This window comes from Epinephelus lanceolatus, chromosome 16, assembly GCF_041903045.1.
Source record: "Epinephelus lanceolatus isolate andai-2023 chromosome 16, ASM4190304v1, whole genome shotgun sequence".
NCBI lineage: Eukaryota > Metazoa > Chordata > Actinopteri > Perciformes > Serranidae > Epinephelus > Epinephelus lanceolatus.
Genome location: NC_135749.1, coordinates 22,611,365 through 22,636,353, shown reverse-complemented (window position 1 = coordinate 22,636,353; position 24,989 = coordinate 22,611,365). Strand labels below are relative to the sequence as shown.

Genomic DNA, 24,989 nt, shown 5'->3' with positions numbered 1-24,989 from the left:
ATGAAAAAGAACACTGATAATATATATATTGTACAGCACTGTAAGAATTATGCTTCCCTGTTTCTGTTCAATGTTCAGGCATATAATAATGCATAGTAAGCAGTGAATAGCAGTAAAGACCTGCAATTTACCAAACTCTCGCGATATCTGAGTGGTCCGCAGCCTTTCCCATATCACGTGACTCGGGCGGAATATTCACTGCGGCTTCATTTCAGTGGACGATTCCTACGGTAAGAAATGGATGCCCCTTTTTGAATTGTTTACAAGACATAAGTCAAAAATTATCATGACTTCTCACATATATGCAGCTTTAAAATACATAGTTGCCACACAGAAGTAAGCAAAATGCCACACTACGTGAAATATTAAAACATATGAGCACCATCGCCTCGCATTCAGTTGTAGCGGCTCTTGCTGACCGATGCCCGCGCGCTGCCTCCATCCTCCGTTACTGTTATGTTAGCTCAGGCCCAACGTTAGCCTTTTCGTTTCGTCTTTAATTCATCGCTAGTGTCCATAGAGTGAATAAAAAACAGCCTCCTCTGTCATGTTTTTATTGTCAAAATGTAACTCTAACGTCCCCATGCCTCTTACGCAGGTTACGTTAACCGTACGCTAGCTCTACGTCTGCCACTGCAGTCATCAGCTGTAGTCGGTTTAGCTTTGCCCGCCACCATAACATTTATGATGCATGTTCAGTGTGTCTGCAGCAGTGTGCTCCTGTGTTGCAGCTCCATGCGGCTGAGTGGTGTCTGAAAGCATCAGTATGGACATGGTGAAGATAGAGCAAGTCATTGTTGGGAGTGAGAGGAGATCCAATGCAGCGGAGATCAAGACTGAGCCTGGGGTCGCCCCTCTGCAGCCCTGTAAGATAACATTTACATGCGTGGCTCACGCAGTGATGCTGTCAACCTATTTCTAACAGCCAAAGTGTCATTTTTACAAAAATCACAGTATAGTAAGTGGTTATATCTATCTATATCTGCTGTTGCGTTGTAACTGATCACCAGCTTCTCCTCTCATTGTGATGCAGATCAGCATGAGAGTCTGCAGTGTTTTCAGTGCTTCATCACCTTCTGTAACTCCAAAGCCAAGGAGAGACACATGAGGAAGAGTCATCGGGAACAATACAAACAGCAGCTGCAGCAGGTAGGGAAAAAGCAGACTGAACATTTAAAGGGTTCAAGTAGTGGTACAAACTCAGCAGTTCATGTGTAGCAAGGTTGATTTAAATTGCTCCAGTTATATATTATTTTCATTAATGATGAATTTGTAGATTGTTTAGTCCTCTTGGCATTTGGTCCATGAGAAAACAGTAAAATTCTGGTAACAGTCTCCCATAAAGCAGAATGATGTAGTCCAAAAATACATTTATTATTTGTTGTCAGAGAAAACAAAAGCTGATCAGCTAATCAGATAATAGTCAAATTGTTTAGGCTATAGTGATTGTTTTTCTTTGCAGCATTTTTCAAATTGCAGCAGGAGGAGTTAAAAGTGAAATGTGTGTCAAAATACCATTTTAAATTAAATATTGTGGTGCTGCAGAGATGTCATGGCCTACACAGACTTCAGAAAACATCTATATTGGTACAGATACCTGCAAAAATCAAAGCATAATCATTTAAATATGCTTTTTAATGTAAATGAAAATAATGATATGAAAATAATCATCCCTTCTTATATTGTAAATCATATTGCAATTGCGGTATCAGTCAATCCCAGTTAGTTATTTTTTCAATAGCATTTATCCCTGTTAGATAACATATCAGCAGATATTTGTCATTAACATACAACCAGTCTATAAGTATCCCTTCAGTTTGGTTATGAAAGAATTGTGACCAACATGTGTGTTGCAAGAGACATTTTACAGGTGAAAAACTTGTCAGTACTCTCAGCTGAAAAACTGTTTGAGGCCAACACTATTTCAAATGATCTCAAACAAATCTTGTGTCTTGCAGTTCTTATGTATCGGTGATATCAATACAGCTGTGATAAGCTAGTATTGGCTGGGCTGATGTGTCAGTCAGGCTCTGGTATGGATGCAACTTTTCTGATTAATTTATTGTTTTTGTACGTAATATAATTTTGGATGAAAGTGGAGATGTGATTTTGTTTGAAAATATCTGAGGAGGGAAAACACGTCCTTTGTAAGAAAGATTTTCTTCAATCGAAGAAATCTTTCATTCTTCTAGGATCGTTAAGATTTCATATTTTTAACCAGTTCTGCTCATTGTTTTTCAGACTGATACAGTCTTCACTTGTTATAAGTGTGACAAAAGTTTCTCCGCCTCTGACGAGCTCAGCCAGCACCAGGCCACCCACAGCAGAGAGGAGAAGCCCTTCCACTGTCTGTACTGCCGGAAAAACTTCTTTACCTTTACTGAGGTGAGGATGCAGTATGCTACATGCTAACCTGTTTTTGTGCTTAGGAACTGATAAAATATTTGTTGATGTCGATGATGAATGTTAAATGTCTTGCAGCTGAACAAACACAGACGACAAGAGTGCATAGAACGACGGTGTCCCTGCAGGGACTGTGGCGCCTTGTTCCCCAGTCCCTCACGCCTTCGCAACCATCGCATTGCAGTGCACCCCCAGCGTCCTGTAGTGGCTGACGACATCAACACCTTCCAATGCTGCAAATGTAGTCGTGGTTTCCCGACAGAAGAAGAGCTCTTGCAGCACCAGGAGAGATTTGCCAATGATATAAACTGTGACACTAAGCCCCAGGGCAAAAAACGTGGCCGTAAACCCAAGAACGCAGCTCAAGAAGAGATGGTTGAGATCAAAAAGATCAAACAAGAAGACGAAGCAGAGGGATACAATGACTCTACAACAGAGGGATGCCCCTCCAATGATCTGGAACAGGAGCTCAAGATTCCTTGTTCTGAAGCAAAGTGTGACCTCATATTCCCGTCTGTTGCAGCCCTGCGGGCACACAAGAGGAAGAAACATGGGCTTACCCCTCGCAAGCCTCACGTATGCACAGAGTGTGATGAGAGCTACGCTCGGCTCGAGCAGCTCACAGCACACATGGCCAAGGACCACAACTCTGGATACACCTGCCCCACCTGCGGAAAGTGCTTTGCACGAGAGAGCAACCTAAAGACCCACCAGAGCACCCACACTGAAGGAGAGGAGGCAGCAGAGAAAAGATAATATACGGGGAAAAGACTGTAACTTCATCCTATATCGTTCAGTTCAATGATTGTCAGAGTGTTTCCCACCATAACTCTGTTTAGTGTAGGTTGAAGATTTTTATGTGAACATTTCAGGGTGAGAGTTTTTGAAGCAAGGTTATGCAACACATAAATTATGGAGGTTGTATCTGGAATGACGTTTTTCAATTGCTTTTGGAAAGACATCCTACACCTGTGAATAAAACTCTGCACCGATCTGTACATAATTATGATTTATGTCCACTGTAAGCTCATGCCACATGGCCCTTGTTGCTGTCTATATTACCTCTATTGTACCTGGAATGTTTTTTTTATTTCGTAAGTACCTAAGTACCCTAAGTAGCTATTTCTCCCTCAAGTGTGGGAATGTTTTCTATTGAACTGTACTATTTTCAGGAAAACACGAGGCTGACAATTACATGGAGAATGTAAGTTCTAAAGATCATAAAATCCAATATGTCATAAATAGGCCAGTGTATAGGATTCTGTACCAATCATGTAATCCGCAGGTCTTATTTTGCTCTTTACAGAAGTAAACAATTGTTGCATTAAACAATACTTATGTTTCTGTGGAGTCTTTGGCTGTCATTGTGTGTGTCTGTGTGTGTGTGTGGGTGTGTGTGAGAGTTAAAATGTAAAGTACTAAGTAGGTGCAGCACAGTGTAGTGGGTAGAGTCCAGAGACAATTTTCAGACAATTTTTTTGTAAAATACAGACTTTACAAGTAAATGTTCCGACGCTTGTTTTTAAGATCATGTGCCATGTAACTTAAATCATCAAGTGTGATTTTGTACTCAAAATTTTGGGAAAATTTCTCACAAAAATTATGATTCTAAGTCAAAATGAGTACCATTACTACAGTTATGAAGCAGTGTAAGCTACATAAAGCATCATCCTGCTCCTGAGACACTGTCACTGCTACAGCTGAATATATTTAGGCTTCTAAGTACCATACCTATGATTAAGTTGGACTCACCATTAAGAACATGGTAATGATGAATAAAACTAACAGTTTAAGTTTTATGTTTTTTTTCTAATCTATTATTTTATTGTAAGAAGGGGCACAAACAAACAGTAATAGTGACCTGTCACTTCTCCCTGCAGCCACCCTGCATCTCTGATGTAATATATTTTTGGAAAATAATGTTTTTGTTCTCTTAAGAATGAAAGTACAGTAGATTCTGCAACATTTCTTTTTGGTTTATCAAATGTTACTCTAAATTGAAACTGACATTGGAATAGTGTGTGTATTATAATCTGCAGATAATTACTTAAATAACAATCAGGACTTAAAATTTAACCTAAGATTGACTTGCTGCTATAATGTAGCCTACAAAAAATGTCTAAAGCTCTGTTTATTTTGGCTTTGTTTAGCACAAAGAACTCAAGATCGAGCTTTTTGTTTCTTATTGACAAGTAATTTTTGTCCGTACTATCCACTGAGGTAAAGTAACTAAATACTGTACATTTACTCAAGTACTGTACTTAAAAACAATTTTGGCACACATGAGCTACCACTTTAATTGGGCATTTTTAATTTTATACAACTACACATTCTTCTTCATTACATTTCTGAGGGAAATATTGTGAGCTTTACTCCACTACATTTATTCTAGTTACAAATTACTTTGCAGTTTAAGATTTATATGTAAACGTAGCTGCATTGTTATAGATTTAAATTCCAAGCACATAAAGCAGTTAGAAAAAGGTATATTATATTAATATGACATCAGCAGGGGACATTCCGCTTAACTGTTCTTTTACTTTTGATAATTTAATTACATTTTGTTGCTAATATAGCTTTGCTTTTGCATGAAGGACTTGTAATGGGCTATTTTTTAATACAATAAAGTATTGCTACTTTTCCTTATGTAAAAAATCTAATAATCTTACACCACTGGTACTATCATAATTCAGCAATTCATACACAAGAATTCAGTGGTGGAATGTAACTAAGTACATTTACTCAAGTACTGTAGTTAAGTACAATTTTGAGGTACTTTTGATTTAGTTGAGTAGGGGTCAGTTGAGGTGGTTTGGGCATCTGATTAGGATGCTTCCTGGGTACCTCCCGATAGAGTTGCTCCTGGCTCGTCCCACTGCTGGGAGGCCCCAGGGCAGACCCAGAACACACTGGAGGGATTACATATCCTATCGGGCCTGGGAACGCCTTGGGTTCCCCCAGGAGGTGCTGGAGAGCATTGCTGGGGAGAGGGATGTTTGGGGTGCTTTGCTTGGCCTGCTGCCCCTGTGACCAAGCCCCGGATAAGTGGATGAAAATGGATGTATGGATGGATTTTATGATTCTTTACACTTCTACTCCACTGCATTTTGGAGAGAAATATTGTACTTTTTACTCCACTTCATATTATATTTGATATTGTAGCCTTGAATTAAATAGTTAAAATCAGCTCCACCTTTACCAGCTGCAACATTAAAGTGATGAACACATTAATGCATCAATATTATAAACCAGTAATATAATATGTGATTCTTAAATGGCCTATTCTGCATTTTACTTTTGGTGCTTAAAGTATATTTTGATGCCAGTACTTTTACACTTTTGCTTCAGTAACACTTTGAATGAGACATTTTAACAGAGTATTTTACACTGTAGTATTGCTATGTTTATCCAAGAAAATATTTAAATACTTCTTCTACCACTGCAAGAATTATAAAACCACTGATACATACAGAAAACTGGTGTCCACCTCGCCCAGTGTTTCGAACAGAGGTTGTCCTGGATCGGAGAAGTTCGTTTTCCCATGATGCACCTGTGGTTCCTTTCTATCTCGCGCCTTTGCCTCGCGCAGTCCATCTTGCCTCTCACATCGCTGCTGTCAGCTTCACGCGCTGTCCGTGTTGTTGTAGTAAATAATGGCGGCATCGGGAGGAGGATTATCATCTCCCGCGACCGTCGCGGGCTTGAGCACCCAAATGCCGGCCCGGGCTCGCTTCCCGGGCCGTCCGTGCACGGCTCGCAGCAGGCTGCGGTCGGAGAAACGCACCAAACGCGGAAGGTTGGGCTCGAGCGACCGGGACCTGGCAGCCGAAGGGCCGAGGCCCGTCAACATCGGCCTAGCGTTGAGCGAGGATCCGTCCCTGCTGCGCCTGCTGGGGGCGGCGGAGAAGCACAGGAGGCAGCGAGATGCGGGCTTCGACTCTAGCGGCAGTGATGAGGTGAATAAGCTAACTGTAGCATGTCAGCTAGGTGGTGAACAATACGCTTTATGAGACACACGAGGACAGTTTGTTTCAAAGAACGACATTTACATGAATGTGTTTGTTACTTATGGAAAGTATTTAAGCTAACGCAGAGCTAGTTAGCGTTAGCTTGCAAACACAAATCTAAATAGGCACTGTAGCTAGCCGCCTGCCTGCAGGGTATGCTTTAAGATTGATGATGGTTGAATGTTTCGTCTGACTGCTTCTGCAGATGATAATAATAGTTTATTGTCTATTTTAAAGACGCTACATCAGTATTGTAGGTTGCAGCAGCCATACATACAGAACAGCGTCTGTCCGGCTAAGTTTGTTTGCATGAACATTAGGCGGAAACTTTGGCGGTGTGATAACAGTGGGGGACGCGTTTTGTTGTGGAAACCGGTGGATGTCTTTGTTTATCCATCTCCTGATTCATTTTGTTGAGTTGAACTTCCCACACTGTGCTGGCACACACAGGCTGCAAATCGTTGTGTAAACGTTGCTGCTGCTGTAGTGGGGATCACACTCTCCACGCTGGAGCTGTCAGCTGATTGCTCCCTGTGATGCAACTCGGAAGCAAACTAAAACGTTACTTTCACGTTATAATGAAAAAAAAGCTGAATTTGGAATATACACTAAGAAATCTTGCTCTGTGCCTTTCTAAAAAGCTAAATTTGCTTAGTCTGTGTTTACAAACATTCATCACTTCCATCATGCATCCGTCCCTTTCATTACTGAGATTGATGTAAAAGGGAAGTTAACGAGGAGTCAAAGCTTTTTCCAACTTTATACTTGGATTAATTAGGTACATTATGTAAGAGCAGGGTTCTCTATAATAATCTACATGCTGCAATAAAGGGCACGATTATGTTGCATAGGCTCTGACACTAATGATGAGTTATTGCGTGTCTTTCCACCTACTGAAATCAAGCCGTCAGCAGTTAAGCACACACCTTCAAGTGGGTAGCCTGGTTGTAATGGAAATGCAAATCCCTGCCGCCCTTGGCTGACAACCCAAACCAAGCCAAGCCAAGCCAGCCCTTGACTGCCGAAAAGGGGTAGTAGTGATCTATGAGTATGAAAGGGGCACTAAGGGTGAAATCTTGTTTTTGATATACATTGTAAGAACTTTGCTAGACAAAGAGTTCCTGATGCTCTGTGAATAGCTTTGCATCCTACCTGAGCTGGAGTCAGTCGTAGTGAGGCACAAATATTATGTGACAATCATAAAAAGAGGTGACTCAGTCACACCGTGCTCATATTTTCAGTGTTTTATTATAGAAGCCACCAGTGTGTTGGGCATCATTCATTCTTAGGTGGTCTCCTTGTAGTTCTAGCCAGACAGGATGGTGATGGGGATATAATGCCAAATTGGATCTAATCATATTATTTAATCTCCAGAGCAAGCGCTTTAGTGTGTGACATCAGCCGGACTTCACTGATACAATCCCTTTAGAGTGGACTGAAACAGCATCACATGGCTCGTGCTAAAGCTTCTGAGTACTGCTCAGCTGGAGTACCACACATCACACGCTTGTGCTCTGCAGGGGTTTGAATGGACTTGAGTAGGGGAGCTTCAATGCTGACAAATCTGTGGAGTCGTTATTTTGTGCATGATGGATGTGAGTAATTGGAAGTTGAGTTGAAGTGTGCTTTTCATCTGCTGCATTTTGTATTCTTTGCATCTGAGGTAGACGAGTGAAAGGATGCTGGAGGCTGACTGCGTGTGCCAAGGATGTATTTAAACTTTTGTAAAGATGATAGATTTGAATGTATATCAGCTATGTTGAAATATCACTCTTAGGGAAGAATTGGGTTAAAATGCACTGTTTTTTATTCCACTGCAGCTTCAGTGCTACACCTGATTTATTACAGAGAAGATATTGCCACATATTTCACTAACAATCAGACATGTGTGGAGAGATGGTGCACAGGCAGAGAATCTGCTGAGTTATTTCTTAAAGTTGACTCACAGATTGAAAGCAAAACCTGCTTCATTTGGTGCCTCAGCAGTGTACTGATGCAACTCTGAAGTAAGACTAGAGAACAGTGCAGATGCTGCTGAGCAATATTTTCAGCAGGGTAATACCTGATGATCAAACAACGAACTCAGAAGTGGGTGAGACGTTAATAAAGGGCGTTTCAGTCATAAATTACTGTGACCTCACCTCTTTCGATTTGAACACATTTTCTCCTACATGTTAACCTATTTGACAGAGTGTTAGAACGTGGTTTGATTTACCAGAAGTTCTGGCCACTCAGGAGGGGGGTCATTAATGTTGGACCTCCACTCGTCCGAAAAGACTCAAATATATTCTTCAGAAATGAATATAACATCGAGTGGCTCTCTGATTATCGGAAAGCTCACAGTCAAAACTATCGACAATTAGTAGAATTAGTAATTAGTCTGATTCTATAATAGTCAATACTGCATCCGCCACAACGCACACACACACGATCGGCGAAGGGACCTAAAAATGCAAATCCTGTAAAACCATGTGCTGTTCAAAATTTGGTTAAGCAGCATTTTTAAAGTGATCATTTTGGGACATTTCACACATGTGAAACCAAGATTTTGTGCTTTAAAATGAAGGCAGTTCATGAAATAGAATTTAAATTGATATGTTTTTGCTTATTTTCATAATAATTAACAGTACATCTCCACAGTTAACGTGTCTGTTAGTAAAGCAAATGATTGCAGTGCCATATTTGAGGCGGCACAGAACACAGAGCCGACATACAAAGTGAGCAGTCAGAAGATTAAAACGCGGAATCATTAAATAAAATTATTATGATTTTTATTTCATTTTAATATATTTATTATCCCCAGAACTGAATCTGAAAATAAAGAAAAAATACTGTTCATTAATCGCCTTTTTTGCGGGTCACACAGGGGTACCTGACCTGATGCAGGACTCTGTTATAGCGTAGACACATCTTTACAACTCCTGTAGTTTTCATGTTGTGCCTGCTATCGTTTGAGCAACAGCAGACTTCAGGTCAGTCTAAAAGATGACATCTTATTAATGTTGCCTATGATTTTCTGTCTCCACCTTAAATATCCTGCAGTTTTCCCATTTGTGTATCATTGCGTGCCTGGGGGAAAAAAAGACATTTAAAATGAAGTGACATAATGCGAAAGCACGAGTCAGCAAAAACTTATTGTGTAAAGTCATGTGAAGGTGTGAAAATCACGTCAAGGGCTGGTGATGCTTTGCTCATCTCATTTGGGCTCAGACAGTACGTTCTGCCTGCTGATTTGTGTTTCACTCCACTGATATGAGCACATCCATCATCAGGTGTGGGTCCAGTATGGGTCAACATGGAGGACTCCTGTCCCCTAAATGGCTGTCACTCTGGTTAATCAGTCCACATTCTAACACTCTGCCATATACAGTACGTAGGTTAATGTGTAGGAAAAACGCATTCAAATCAAGTGGTGAGGTCAGAAAGATTTATGAAGGAATGTCCCTAAAATCTTACTGAAAAGACAGAAAAATAATTGTGTCCTTTCAATGAAGAATTTCAGGGGGACTCCATCATAGATTTGCATTAATGACTGCACAAACATGCTATGTAGCAGGGATTCCCCTGCCAGACACACACACACAAACACACACACACACACACACACACACACACACACACAGAAAGCACCTGCCGATTCCATTCGTTGTCGTTTTTTGAATTACAGCATTTGGGCCAACAAAACAGTAATCGTTTCATCATCGTCATTGCTGCTTTTACATCAGCTCTGTTATATGTGAATGCTGGATATTTAAGACACTTTATATGTTGATAATTATTTTACATTCACTTTTATGTCTATTTTAAAGCTCCAGTTTGTAGGATTTAGGGGTATCTATTGGCAGAACTGTAATATTCGAAATGTTGTCATTAGTTTATAATCATCCTAAACTACGAGTAGTTTTTGTCACCTCAAAATGAGCTGTGTATATCTACGTACAGAGTGGGTCCTCTTCTACATAGTCCGCCTTGTTGATTCTATGGTAGCCCAGAATGGATGAACCAAACACTGGCTCTAGATAGGGCCATTTGCTTGCTCTCGTTTTCACTTTGACTATCATAGTTCTCCTGCACCCTTGGCACATGCAACAAGTCTCAGTCCTGCAACCTCACCACTAAATGGCACTAAATTCTACACACTAGGCCTTTAAGCTTTATTATGGAGATGATTTCTGTTTTTGGTCTACAGCAGGTGGTCTACATTTTACCTTTTTCTCATTTCAATATATCCAGATGTATTATATCCATTTAAAGGTCGTACTTTCTGTGTTTTTCTCCAGGAGGAAATTTTCACTGGATTTGGGACCACAACAGTTCGTCCACAAAAAGCTCCTCAGTCCTCGTCACTCAGCAAAACAACACCTCCCCAAGCTTCAGGGCACTCTGCGGGAACAAAGCCTCTCATCGGAAAGATTATACCCAAGACCCCAAAACCGTCCCTCATTGGAAAAATTGTACCGAGGGTCCCTAAAGAAGGCCAGGGTATCAAAGAGAACCAAGAAAAAGACAAAGAAATACCCAAGGTGGTAATTAAACTGCACAGCAAACAGGTAGCTGTCACTGCAGAAGACAAACAAGCAGGCGAGAAGGCCTCAGGTCGACAGAGCAGTACAGGATCAACTGACTTTATCAGGAAAGCAGGACAATCAGTAGCCTCAGGCGGGAAGCAAAACCAAACAGCCCTTACCTCAGCTGGTGGCAACAAGAAAGCTCACAAGGTGAAAGAACAAGGCGAGGTGTCAGAGGACTCAGACACAGACCAAACCCAGCCACAGAGACCAGTGAAACGCATCAGGGGATTTCGATTTGGGCATTCTCAAGCGGTCGCTCCGTCGTTCACATCCTTTCACAAACGGCAGAGGAAAAAAATGGCTAAGGGTATGGGTGCCTCTCCTGAGGCTGGAGCTGAGGCTGGTGCCCAGAGTGGACAAGAGGCAGCGATGCCCCTTGAGTGTAAAGCCACAGTTTCCTCTGAAAAAAAAACACATAGAAGAAAGTCTTTGTTTGGGCACAAACGAAAGCGACCAAAAAACAATCCAGATATTAAACGTCCAAAATTGAAAAGTACTCGCGCTCGGCGTGTTTTTTACACCTACGTAATGGAGCCAATTCCGGCTGCACTGATGCCGGACGGGAATGAGCAGCAGCTGCAAGGTCAAAATCCAGCTGAATGTGGGCCGAGCTCATTTCTTGAACACGCCCAACAGAGCTCAAACAACTCCTCCACTCCTTTAACGAGTGCACGGTCCTCCCGTGTTATTAAAACTCCAAAGAGGTTCTTGGATGAGGAAATGATTCCCTTTCCAAAGGGTCCTTTGTCAACATGGCGGAAAAGTCAACAGAGAGAGGAAGGAAAACAAAGTCCATCATGTCATGAGTTAGGCTACGACGGCAACGTGCTGCAGTCAGATGGTGATACTATGTCTGTGGCTGACAGCCCATCTGCAGCGACAAAGTTCTCATCAAAGGCCAAGCCAGGCACAAGCCACCTAGAGATCTACAAGAACCTCAAGAAGCTTACCTTGAAACTGGCAGAGAAGAAGAAAGGCCACTCTGACACTGAGGGGGATTATTCACATCATGACGATGGTTTCACTTCTCATGTGAAGAAGAGACGGCGGTCCAAGCTGATGATGGAGGAGATGGACTCCCCTGGTGTTGTGAGGAAACTAGCTGTGGTGGTGAACGCTGAAGCGCCCTCACATTTGCCGTTAGGAGATAAAGGCAACACTGGTAAGAATCCTTTCCTCTTTTTGAGTAATCATTTATGAAGATCCTCTCACTTGATTTTAGCGGTGTTTTCACAAATGTCTGTTGTTGTGTGGCCGGTATCTGTAGCTCCAACCTGTGCTTCTTGTACGAAATATTTTCTGAAATAATGAGATGGGTTTTTTTTTTTTACTCTTGATGGGACTACACAATTGAGTTCAGGTTAAATTGAGAAATAAATGCTGATGTTTTAGCTTTATGAAACAGGTCAAATTATAAAAAGAGAGGAAAGATTTGTTAGAGAATTCAGCAAAGCTCTAGGCCTGATAACACCATGACAAAAGCTGGAATATTTTAGAGATTACAAATACATAATTTAGTTTATTGGTGTGTTTTCCACAGTTGTTCCTACACTTTTGGTTGTATCTCATCTAACCAGAGTTGCTTTATTCATGCTGTTTGGTTCAGATGAAGCAGGAGACCTGACTGTGGACACTCATGAAGCGTTGGAAGTCAGTGGGCCCAGCCATCGAGTTGGTCTCAGTGGAGCTAATAAGACGATGCTTCACCTGCTGAAGAAAGCCAAAGTACAGCTCATTAAGATTGATCAACAGAAACAACTCAAGTTGTCACAGGTGAGAGTCAATAATCGAATTGATATGGAAGACATAAACAAGATTCCCTGGTCTTAAAAATTGTCAAAGTCGGAAAAGAAAGATTATTAAATCAACGTTCCTCAAGTTGGTTTAAAGATCATAGATAGTTCCAGAGCTCCTGTAATCTCTAAGGCTCAAATGATAAGTCAGTGACATTTGCTGCTGCTCTCTATTTCATGTAATTGTGAGTTAAATTTGTTTTTGGACTGTTTCTCGGACAAGAAGTCATTTAAAAGAATATTTCACCTGCAAAATTACCATTTGTATGTCAGTTACTCGCATGTTACATTGAATTTATGGAGAAATCTTTGTTTTTCTCACGTGCCTCCGTGATGAACGTAGAATCTAAAAATGGCGACCATTCTTCATGAGTTGCAGTAAAAGGGGGGGCCATGTTTAACAACAACAAAACCATATCAAATAATCTGTTTTCAAACCCTCACAAAACTCGTGCAGTATAATCCAAGTTCCATTTATCCTGTTGTACGCTCAGAACTTTGCAAACGTGCATTTTTGCTAAAAACGATACGATCTAAAACAGTGAATAGACATGAATAGTGCACCCTGAGCGTGCCTGAGCATATGAGCTCTGCATATGCAAAGTAGAGTTTTTGGCCACAGGCAGGGGCCAATGTGCTACTCTGTACTAACATGTTTTAAATCATAAGCTTTTAGCAAAAGTGCATGTTTTTGGGAAGTACTGAGCATATGACAGGATAACTGAGACGTGTTATACTGCAGTACTTGGGTGAGAGTTTGTAAACGGATGTTTCAGTACAAGTTTTGCTGTTATTAAATGTTGTCCCCGTTTACTTCAAATCATGACGAATGTTTGCCTTTTTTGGATTCTTTGTACACCGAAAACTAAAACACTAGAAAAACTAAATTTTCATCACAAATTCAAGGTAACACATGGTCAGTAACTGATAAAGAAATGGTCATTTTGCAAGTTAAGTTTTCTTTAAGGATGTCTCCCGAACTATGAGAAATAGTGTCAAATAATTCTTTGTTTACTAATCAATGTACCAGATACATGATGATAATTATACATGAAACATTTGTTTTGTCATCTTATTTTAGTCTTACAAGTCAGATTGCAAGGGACTGCACTGTATATTGAGGAAGGTATAGTAGCACAACGATGTTATAGCATCTCTTACATAAAACCTTGTGTTTCTCCCTCGTCTGGACCGACAGTTGGGCTCCAGAGAATCACGAGTGCCAGTGAGTGGAAGGAGACGGAGGAGGAGGAGAGTTGGCACATCTTCCAAAGACATTGGTCCTCAGGTAATACTTTTAACTTTAAAACGCATGTTTATATGTTGTCTTGGTTTGAATAAAGCTGCATCAGTCCACTGCGTTTGTTTTAATCACCTGTGGTTTGGTTTTTACTTTGACCATTTATAATGTGCTAGGAAGGATCTACTCTAAAACACTCAGGCTGCCTGTGTTTGTTCATACATTTGTGTGCAAGTGGTGTATATATCCTCTTACCAGGAAATATATGGAAAAAGTCCACCACTATAAATACATTTTACAACCATCAATAAAGAGAGATACAAGACAGTTTCAGCACCTCTGCAGTAGGGGGAAGTTATGCATGAAATATATCGATTTTGCTATCTGTTTTGCCATCATTAAAGAATTTACTTTCATTTGCATTTTAAAAAGGGTGATGTATCATACTGTTAGTGTAATCTGAGCCTAGATTTCACCGGGAGGTTTATTTACGTCACAAGTCATGTCAATATTTCTACATTTCACAGTGTATATGTGTGTGCGTTTGTATGCAGGAGCAGCCGCTGGGTGGTCCAAGAATCAAACATGTGTGTCGGGCAGCAGCAGTGGCTTTGGGGCAGCCCCGTGCCATGGTGCCAGATGATATACCCCGACTCAGCGCCCTGCCACTTCATGAGAGAGAGGGCATCACTTTTTCTCCCGCAGCAGAAGGTACAGTCCATCCACATGTGTTGCTTTTCATCAAAATGCAGAAAGGAACTTCTATTTGGTTTTACTATAGAAGGGTTAACACATTCAGTACATTTTACATTGCGCTGTCTGTGTGCACTGATTTTAATTGAGGATTAATAAGCAAGGAACTGAGGTTATGCAGTCATGGTTTCTAATGACATGAAGGAAATAAACTGATATACTGGATAGGGTTAGCGTTAAAATCATTCTCCGTGGTTAAGACCTGGTTGAAATGTCCAGAACTGAACAACAAAGGAGGAGGACTTAATTGTTCAATGTAGTACAGGGCATCTGCAGGATTTGAAAAGTCTTTGAAAGCATTAGTTCAGTTTCCTCCCATGTAAAATTACAAATATTAAAACGACATTAGAATCAAAAGGTCTTGATTTTTATCTTCAAAAGTTACTTAGTTTTTGTTGCCTGCTGTAGGCAGTAATACTAGTTATTAAGTGGTTTTGTATCAGATGGCGAGCTGTTGTACACTAACAAATAGGAAGATTTTTGCGACATTGGATTTGCCAGGCAGGAGTCGCTTACAGTGGCGCATCAGTCAGCACCATCAGAGCTGTAGCTACAGTGGCTAGGAAGCTCATCAACTCATTATGTACAGTTGGTTTTAGCAAAGACTTAAAATTAGGGGTGTAACGGTACACAAAAATCTCGGTTTGGTACGTACCTCGGTACACAAGTCACGGTTCGTTTTTTTTTTCGGTACAGTAATAAATAAAATAGACAACTATTAAATATCTTTTACTTATTGGTAACCTTATTAAAACATACCACCACAGCAGTTAACTCTTTTTACACATTTTTTGAATGAAACAAATATATATAAAATCCTTCTTTTTCACATTGTTTGAATGAAAATAGAAATATAAAAGTGAAAAATAAAATCCTGCTGTTTTTTTAACACATTTTTTAAATGAAAAATATAAATATAAATTTCTGCTTTAACAGTTTTACTCAATTAAAATAAAATGTATAGTGCAGCTGGTCAGCTTTAAAGCCTGCTCAGATTCAGTTTTACTAGGAACTTACTTAGCTTTCCCACTTTGTTAAAGTGCAGTAAACAAAACATGCTTATATCTAAAGTGCAGCTTAAACAATTTTACTCAGCTCCAATGGCGTTGATTATTTCTTTAGCGCGATGGTCAGGGAACCGCTCTCTCTTTTTAAACGACGACGATATCGTAGTTTGCACCAGATTGCTTTTTCTAGTCGTGCCGGTTAACGTTCAAATTCGGGTGGTGTCGCTTTAGATGCGTTAGCATGTTAGACGTGTTTCCAAGTACATACCCGACCGCTGTTCTGCAGTGTCGGCACACTGCTTTTGTCTTGTCAACTTGTTTATTTCCATCTTCGTATTTTACCCTGAAACCAAAGTGTTCCCAAATGGAGGACTTAAGGTTTGCGGGTGGGTCTTCAGGTTCGTCAGGCTCACTTGCCATGTTGTCAAAATGCGAGAATGCGCTGCACAAAGTGAAAGCGGAGATTTACGGGACTCGGTCCGTCACTCAATTATGTCCGTCGGGGAACTAGATATTTTAAATGGTTCGGCTCGCAAAAACAGAATTAAAATAAAACAAAATAAAATTAAATAATATCCTGCGCCCAATAATTCGGCACAGGGTCGTGCCGAACCGAAAGTCGCTTACTGAACGGTTCGACACAAATACATGTACCGTTACGGCCCTACTTAAAATTAATTAAAAAAAAACATTGGTTAATCCTTTTTTATCATATCAATCCTGATCTAGGTGGCATTCATTTAATTGAAGGTATACTGTGTAGGATTTGTCTCTTATTGTTTGTATCACTAGCGAAAGTGAAAGACAACCCCAGATTTACTCTCGTTTGCTATATTTGTGTGTTTTTCAGTGCTGTGTTCGTGATTTTCATAGCTTCCTGTTGGATGTGAGCTGCTTACGGTCTGGCACCTGGTCACTACCTTTTTAATAAAGTCCTTACTGTACCTGCGCACAGTGCCCAGGAACATCCTAATCACAGCAAAATAATAAGAACAAAAGAAAATAAAGCAGAGGGCAGAGTCTTTGCAGATAAATGCACCGCCACACACTTCTAGTGAGTCATAAGTGATGATTGAGAGAGATTCCTGTTGTGTGAGTCTATACATTGTTTTGCAGGAAAATCCTGCATAGTATACCTTTTAATTTTATCATTAGAAATTAATATTATACACTGCTGTGAGATAATATAAAAGGGTTATGTATGTGTAAAGATTTCAAGGCTACTATTGGTCCTCAGTCATTATTTTATTAAGTTTCATTTTATGTGGTATTAAAAAGGTCCTAAGCCCTCTAAACTTAGAGGTGCTGCACACATAAACCTGTTTTTTGATCTGTAAAGTAAATGATATGACTGTACTAGGGCTGTAATCAACCAAAGAAAATCTTGGCCATCTGAAAACCTACCTGCTCTTCAACCAATCAGTTGATCAATGGTGAAGAAATATCTGCTGCCTGCGAGAGTCCCATACCGGACACTAAAGAAGTTACCTTTGGGGTTGACAATGTCATATACAACATAATGTTACTAACGTTAAACATCTCTGTAAAGCTACATGCGAGAGAGAGAGAGACCTATTAATTTTAGCCCACAGGCTAATGTTAGCCATCCTACCACTCTAACAAGAGCTTCCGTGTGATTCTATTCCTTTAAGAACCTTTATAATTCAGCCTTGAACTGCAGTGTCTTCTGGAGACAAGTAAAATAAATCCACAGTGATAAATCTGACACTGAATGTCTTTGGTGATTATTTATCCATTTTCAGATTAAAATGTGAGTTGAAAAATGTTTAACTTTGAGTACAACGCTGTCACCAGCCGGCGAATCACAATGGAAAAGGGGCAGGACAAATACCACAAAGACTAACCATCACAGAGGACATATAAAACTGCTGAACAACAACTACAGTTTTTAACTGGGAAAAGTAACGTTTTGGTTGACGCACGGCCTTCTGAAATTAACAACAGCAATTGTCCAGCCAATGAGAATTTGGTCAGACAAGAGCATGTTGACCAGGAAGGTGACAGCTCTAGACTGTATTGTGATGAAACACATCAGTGCTGGTGTAAATATTGATATTTCTTACCAGATGTATATAAATTGGAATTTCATGGGTTGAAAATGCCTCAACATGCCATTTACTGTTGTACATCAGCCCTGCCCTTACCTTATCTGTATCATAGAATTGAAGTTAACGCCCTGTAATCATATCATGCTTGACATATCCACTCCCTCCCCACCCTAACTCTCAGCTTTTAGCTCACTCTTCTCTGGTCATATAGCACCAATTAAAAAATGTTTGCATCTTTCTGCTGCATAGACAGCCCAGTTTGGGAAAGACCAGCTTTCAGGCATGAAATACTTCGTAATAGTCCCACGGCATATTGCAAGGTGTGCATCATGAACTGTTGCTACGGTGTAGTTGGACTTACTACGACCGTGGAATAGTCAGGATTACGGCTTCATTCACAGGCTGATTGTAAAAAGTAGATCGACTTGTTTATAGCCATGCTTTCAGGTAGGTTAACTGTTTTTCAATCCAATTTCTCCAAAATACTTGATTAGCATTGTCCAAACTTCAATGCATTTCTGCCAGTTTTTGTTTGGCAAAGCTCCTCTGCTAATGTATTATAATGAAATCATTCACCAGCTAAAATATTCTTTCAAACTGGCATAATTAAGCTTCTGCAGTAATAAACACACAACCTAAAAAAAATTCTTTTTGTAAAAGAGCACAATTTTGGTAGCTTTTGGCAAATTTGCAGAACACAAAAATAAAAACTGCTTTGTTAGCTCAATGTAGTTGTAACTAAGATATTTGCCAGCAAAAATATCTTTTGTCACACACAGATTAGCCACCGCTGTTGGAAAGCTTTACCCAACACTGGTCAAGTGAGCATCACTCAGTATGAGGTGAGGAAGAGCCGTTTGACAAGTAGCCCTGAATTTTGTCTCCTAATGAACACATGTAGTTCTGTTGGGAAACACGGATCCTTACACAATGTCATTCCAGCTACATTAATCATTTAAAATTATGACAGTAAATTTTTGTTTCTGCCTGAAGTTGCTTTGTGCCAGCTGGCATTAAAATACAAAGAGTGGGGGATGCCTGAGGTTCCAAAGGAGTTAGTTTCAATCTATTTCTAGTATTTTAGGGTCAGGAAGGGGAGAGACTTCTGATGTGTTCGTCCAGTCACCTTTATTCTGGAGTGACTCTTAGATTTCCAACACTTCAGCCAGCCAGCAGTATCTTGTAACTGTAGAAAGACAAACAGACAAAAGACAATTAAATAAGTATACACCGATCAGCCAAAACATTAAAACCACTGACAGGTGAAGTGAATAACATTGATCATTTCCTTACAGTGCAATGTTCTGCTGGGAAACCTTTTGTCCTGGCATTCATTTGGATGCCCCTTAATGCACTCAACCCACCATAACATTGTTAGACCAAATACCCCCGCTCATTGCAACAGTACCCCTGATGACAGTAGCCCCCCAGCAAGGCAATACACCATGCCCAACTGCAGAAACTGCTCAGGAATGTACCAAGGAACATAACAAAGAGCTTTAGGCATCGATCTAGCTTTCTAATCGCCCAGATCCCAATCTGATCAAGCATGTGTGGGACAAGCCGGAACCCCAGAGGTCCTTTGTCCAGGCCTTGACAGGTCAGAGCCACTTCCAATCTACGGTGGGGCCTCTGCCCTGTCGAGGCCTGGACAAAGGACCTCTTAGGGTGTCCTGTGTTGTCTGGCACCAAGGTGTTGTTGATGGATACTTTGAGTCCTGTGGGTTGTGGGGTAAGGTACTGGCATGCCCAATGGATATTCAATCGGATTGGAATCTGGGGAATCTGAAGGCCAGGTTGACACTTTGAGCTCTTTGTCACATCCCCAGGGCCATTCCTGAGCTGTTTTTGTGGTGTGGCGTGGTGCATGGTCCTGCTGGGGGTTGTACTACCAACAGGGAGTGCCGTTGCCATGGGGGGTTTATTGGTCTGTAATGGTGTTTGGGTGGGTAGTGCGTACACATGAATGCTAGGACCTAAGGTTCCTCAAAAGAACATTGTATTGTAACAAAATGATAAATGTTATTCACTTCACCAGCCAGTGGTTTTAATGTTTTGGCTGATCGGTGTATAAGCACCTGCAGTCACAGCACTTAGACCTGTTATGCCTCCTGCAGACTGAATAGTAAGTTTTTGGCATCCGAAGATGTCGCCCCCACGTCACATGTACCTAATGATGTTTGAAATGTATGTTGTGACTCTTTAACACATCCTCCTCGTCTCTTGCTTGCAGATGTTGCAGATGATGATGATGACGATGACATCTCTGATCAGGGCAGGGCTCAGTGGGTTGTCTCTCAGGAACACATCCGGCGCAGGAGGAGGGGGAGGGGGAAGGGGCTCAAGTTCAGAAAAAGGAAAGAACTGAGTCAGTATATACCCGGGGGTGTCCGGTCCCGGCGCTGTGGACGCTGCAGAGGCTGTTTGATAGAGGAGGACTGTGCAAAGTGCGTCAACTGCCTCGATAAGCCCAAGTTCGGGGGGCCCAACACCAAACGGCAGTGTTGCATGTAAGTTAAACTATTCAGATCATTGCTTTTATGGATCCAGGCTGGTGAATAAACTAATTCTAATGTGCAAAATGTCTGTGTTTAATGGGCATGTCTAACACACTTCTCCTGAGCTTTTAATACAATTTTAGCAAATGATTTAGGGTTTGGCGATAAGGCCCGTAAATAATATTACGCTATTAACAGCTATGTCACAATACATGATGTGTATATACCTCAATATTCTGAAATCTCTTTTAAATTACTATAGACTAGAATACTTAACTATTAATATACTGTTACAATAACGTTTAATAATAAGCTACTTTTATAATAAAGTTAAAAAATGTACTCTTATAATAAAGGTAAATAAAGTACTGTTATGATAAAGTTAAACTATTGTTATAATTAAGTTAATGAAAATACTGTTATAATCAATTTAAGTTGAGCTCTGTGTTAAACCGAAGATCTGGCGCTTTTATCCTGAAGCACTCAGCTCGTCTCGGACTGGACGTGTTGATGTTTTTTTATGTGAAATTGGAGCTTTCGGTCAACTGTCTGCTGTAAGCTGTTAGCAAAAAGTTCAGCTGTCACAGTGGCGTCATTAAATGTGGGAGTTAATTCACTGTGAGCAAGAAACAAACTAACGGCTCTGCAGTATATATTTTAATATCTACAAGTGCAGACCATGGTGCTCCATGGTCGTAAAATGCTACTCAGTAGTCACAGTCTTGAGCAGTGCATAAACATAAACATATGCCTCACCTGCAGATACCAAAGTGCCTCTTCTGCTCACACTGTCACCCAGGAGAGCGTGGTGTGGATGGGTGGAGGAGTGCATGTGACATATTAATGACTTCTTTTTTTTTCCGGTGAGAAGGAGAGAACCGTAGGAACTGAAACGCCGAAGCGAGTCTTAATGACAGTGGTTTAAAAAGAATGATGTGACAATTTATACTTGATGTTTTTTGATTAATCATTTTTATCCATCCCATGTGGAACTAGCCATGATACATTAAGGACAATCGATCTGTTGCCAACCCCTAAAATGATTTACAGGCAAAATACGAGTATCTGTGAAGGTTTTCATTTCAACTTTGACATTTACTTTGGGCGAGTAAAGAAACGCCTCAATGCTGAACCATTTATTAACTTGGTATCGAACTATAATATCAATCACAGGTACATTGTGATTGCCTTATATTTAAACAATGTTTGGGGCATTGCCAGTACAAACAAGTAAAGGCCAGGTAGTGTTGTCTGATTTTAGAGACAAATGTTAAGCATTTTTGAAAGTTTGGTAATTTAGATGATTTTAGAGCTCAGAGTGCTTAATCGAATTCTGAAATGTTTTAATAAGTGATGCTTTAAATACTTTTTACCTTCTCAGTCAAGCATTTTTGTACATGAAACATGAAAATATATTTCTTTCTTTACAGTAAACATATGATTAAACAATATATTTAATGAAGGCAAGTCAACTCTTACAGTTTAACACATTTTAATGTCTACAGCTTTAGACACTTTACCTTGAATGCATAATAACATTTTACTGTTTCTTCTGCCCCCAGATATAAGAAGTGTGACAGGATTGAGAGAGCGAGGAATGCGCGCATCGTCAGGCCATTGAAACGTATGTGTCTAATAAGACGATGAACAACATACACAAATATTTTGTGAATTTACAGCATTAATCATGGGGCTCCTTTTTCTCAGTCCAGGCGAGGCGGCCGTCGGGCTCTGTGTCAGGCAGTGATGATGCAAACTGGGGGTTTGAAGATGCAGATGAGGGATCGTCTACAATGGTGCCTGGAGTCAGGAAGCAGTCTCTGCGTAACATTACACCGCGCTCCTACAGCAGCCTGCTGAAGTCTGAATCTGAGGAAGAAGAGGAGGAGGAAGAAGAAAAGGGGGATAAATTGGAAGTTAAGCCAACTGCTGGCAATCAAGGTAACTAAAGCTTTGTCTTTGTGACTCAAACCTCTCGGTGTGTCTCCCCTGAAAAATCCAACAGAACAGAAAGACCGAAATAAGACGAAGTGCTGTGTTATGCAGACTGCAGTTGTCCGTGATATCTTTGTAAGTTTGTAGAGGGTAACACATTAATTGACATGCACCTTTCCAAACCTTTCTAACTATACACAGAGACCCTTACTGATCTTGATTGGACAGCTTACTATTTCCTCTGTCCTGTTTGTGTGATGTGGGCTGATGATGACCTGCAGCAGGTTAAAGAAAGGCAAATTAGGTCTCCCTCATATAGCAAAGCCATTTCCAATGCAAACATGCTCATGGCTCCAGCCTCAGCAAGCGCCCCATGTACAAAGGCCATGTCCTTTCCACAGCAGCTGTGGGTTCACTTCCAACCCTGTCCTTTTGTTGCACAGCGTCCCCTCTCTCCCACCTTATTGCTATAACCTATAATCCAATACAGGCAAAAATGCTTCCCAAAAAGATCTAAAAAAGAAAAGATGAAATGACATTTCACATCCAAATGGTCAAAGGTTAGCTTCACTGTGACAACATAATATTCTGCAAAAACACTTTTCTGGGTATTATTCCACGTCATATCTCAGGAACAGAAGGGGAGACATTTGGTTAGATACTGAATTAGTGACTCTAATCTTGGGTTCACTCTTCTGTGCTGCTAAAGGCAAGATGTGTGTATAGGAAAATATTTTATAAGCACAGTAATAATGAATCTATCACAACCCAAGGATGACTATTAATCACTCAACAAAAAAGTTTACTGTAATTTGAGGGAACAGTGTCTTTACACAACAAAGACAGAATTGCTTTTGAAACCCTACAGTAGAATCAAAATTGCTTCTTACTTCTATTTATCTTTTGTAGATCTCCCTTCTCAAGATGGCGCATCACTGCCAGATGACCCTCAAACTGAGGCAGTGAAGTCTCGACGACCGTTATCCAGAGGAGCTGGGAGCAGATCCAGAGCTTACAAAGTAAAAACATACAGCACATGTCCCCCCTTGCCTCTGGTGTTCCACCTGATCAAACCTGGGTCAAGCTGTATTTTATGGAATATGTTATTTGCTTCTATTGGTCTGTTTTACATTAATAATACAAACAAAAATCACTGTTAAAATCATTTATTTACTGAATAAATTTGCCAGTTTAAATTAAGTGATCAACGGACAGTCTAAATAATCAATATTTAGACAATAAACACAAATATGTCCAAGTTACACTTTGCCCAGGTCTGAATCTTACTTTTAGTTTTATCTATTTTGAATTTAATAATCTGTTTTGGAATGAGTGAGTCTAATATTTCAAATGCAGCCCTGCTAATCTCCTTGTTTCTGAGCTTAAATTTCTCCTTCACATTAAACACCTTGCATGTGCTTAACCTCATGTTTTTTAAATTATGGATGTGTTAAGCTGTGCTCAGGCTGCACGGTTAATCAGATATTTATCGCGGCCATGAATCCCACAATGAAATGATAATGATCGACTGCGATAATGATGTTTAAAATGCGTGCTCTGCTTGTAGAAAACTCTGCTGCACACGAAATAAAGCTCTTCCTTAACTAACAGCCAGCCTCCACTTTTGAAGAGCTGTCATGCCATTGCCCGTGCACCCTGCAGAGAGAGCCTGTCATAAGCTTTGCCAAATGCTGTGCCTGCAGACAGGCAAAACAAAAATTATCCGTTCATCAACCTTTATCATCCGTTGTTTGAGTGCATGAGACGTGTTTATCTTGTTAAACCACCTGAAAAAAACACCACAATCTGCAGCATGATGGATGTATAAAGGCCAGCAAGATAAACGCCGCTAACATAACCACACTGAATCCCTGTCCTTGTTCAGCATCTACTCAGACTTAACAGTGCAGCACAGCAGGTCACGGTATTGTAGGTATCTATCCATCCAGCTCTAAAAGACTTAAATAACCAACGCAATCACATTTCATTTGGCCAAAAATATACGTCCAATCAACCGTGTCATCATTTGGTTGCATTCTGTACTGGAATTTTGAATTTAGTTAGCTGATATTGTGGTTACAGATTTGTTAATTAGCGGCAATGTCACACAACATAAGTAAATGAAAAGCAGTGCTCTAAATTTCATTTTAAGAGAAGTCCAATAATGCAGCACCATATTTTAAAAACGACAATAGTTTAAGCTTGTTGGTAATAAGTTTATTTATAATAATGTTGGTCATCAGTATAACTTGTCAGTAAAATCCAACATTGTTTTCTTACATCACTAATTTTAATGTTAAAAGGGCTGTCATACCTGATCATAATTTGAGCTAAGATTAAGCATAAATCTTGGCTGTGCTGCCTGACTCTTTGCTTCTGCTTGTGCTAGCTGGCAGATACAATTGACTTCCTCAAATCATGCGGCGAACTACTGAATTACGAACACTTTGCTCGTTCTCTGTCGAGGCTCACATGATTTGCACATGATTTGCGCTTTTTAAATCTGCACTGCTTGAATCCTCTGCCATTCCTCATAAGAAATTCCCCTGTATTTATGTATAGGCACTGCTTCCAAGTGTTGGATTTATCTCCATCTGTGTTTATTGGCCGCAATTTGCAAATGCTGGTTTTGTCAAGTTACGACATACACATGCATTCACGCCCAAAATTTCTTTTAAATTGCACAGTTTACAGTGGGAGTGTGCTCATCATT

At 40.3% G+C, this 24,989-nt stretch overlaps 2 protein-coding genes across 3 annotated transcripts in view; both read left to right on the top strand.

Annotated features, from left to right (window-relative positions):
• The first annotated feature begins 186 nt into the window (after window positions 1-186).
• On the top strand, window positions 187-3,737 carry LOC117263287 (histone H4 transcription factor-like). Its single transcript, XM_033636531.2, has 5 exons — window positions 187-230; window positions 732-866; window positions 1,034-1,149; window positions 2,242-2,385; window positions 2,482-3,737. The coding sequence occupies exons 2-5, from the start codon at window positions 767-769 to the stop codon at window positions 3,157-3,159; spliced, it is 1,038 nt and encodes a 345-aa protein (XP_033492422.2). The 5' UTR covers window positions 187-230; window positions 732-766; the 3' UTR covers window positions 3,160-3,737.
• A 2,247-nt stretch (window positions 3,738-5,984) lies between these two features.
• kmt2ba (lysine (K)-specific methyltransferase 2Ba) overlaps window positions 5,985-24,989 on the top strand; it is a 40,840-nt gene continuing 21,835 nt past the window's right edge. For both annotated transcript variants that reach the window (XM_033636591.2, XM_033636589.2), the window contains exons 1-9: window positions 5,985-6,359; window positions 10,691-12,143; window positions 12,588-12,754; window positions 13,973-14,062; window positions 14,569-14,725; window positions 20,077-20,353; window positions 21,904-21,965; window positions 22,049-22,282; window positions 23,186-23,295. In XM_033636591.2, the coding sequence (XP_033492482.2) occupies window positions 6,057-6,359; window positions 10,691-12,143; window positions 12,588-12,754; window positions 13,973-14,062; window positions 14,569-14,725; window positions 20,077-20,353; window positions 21,904-21,965; window positions 22,049-22,282; window positions 23,186-23,295 (2,853 nt within the window). In that variant the 5' untranslated portion in view covers window positions 5,985-6,056. The remainder of the gene's footprint in view (window positions 6,360-10,690; window positions 12,144-12,587; window positions 12,755-13,972; window positions 14,063-14,568; window positions 14,726-20,076; window positions 20,354-21,903; window positions 21,966-22,048; window positions 22,283-23,185; window positions 23,296-24,989) is intronic.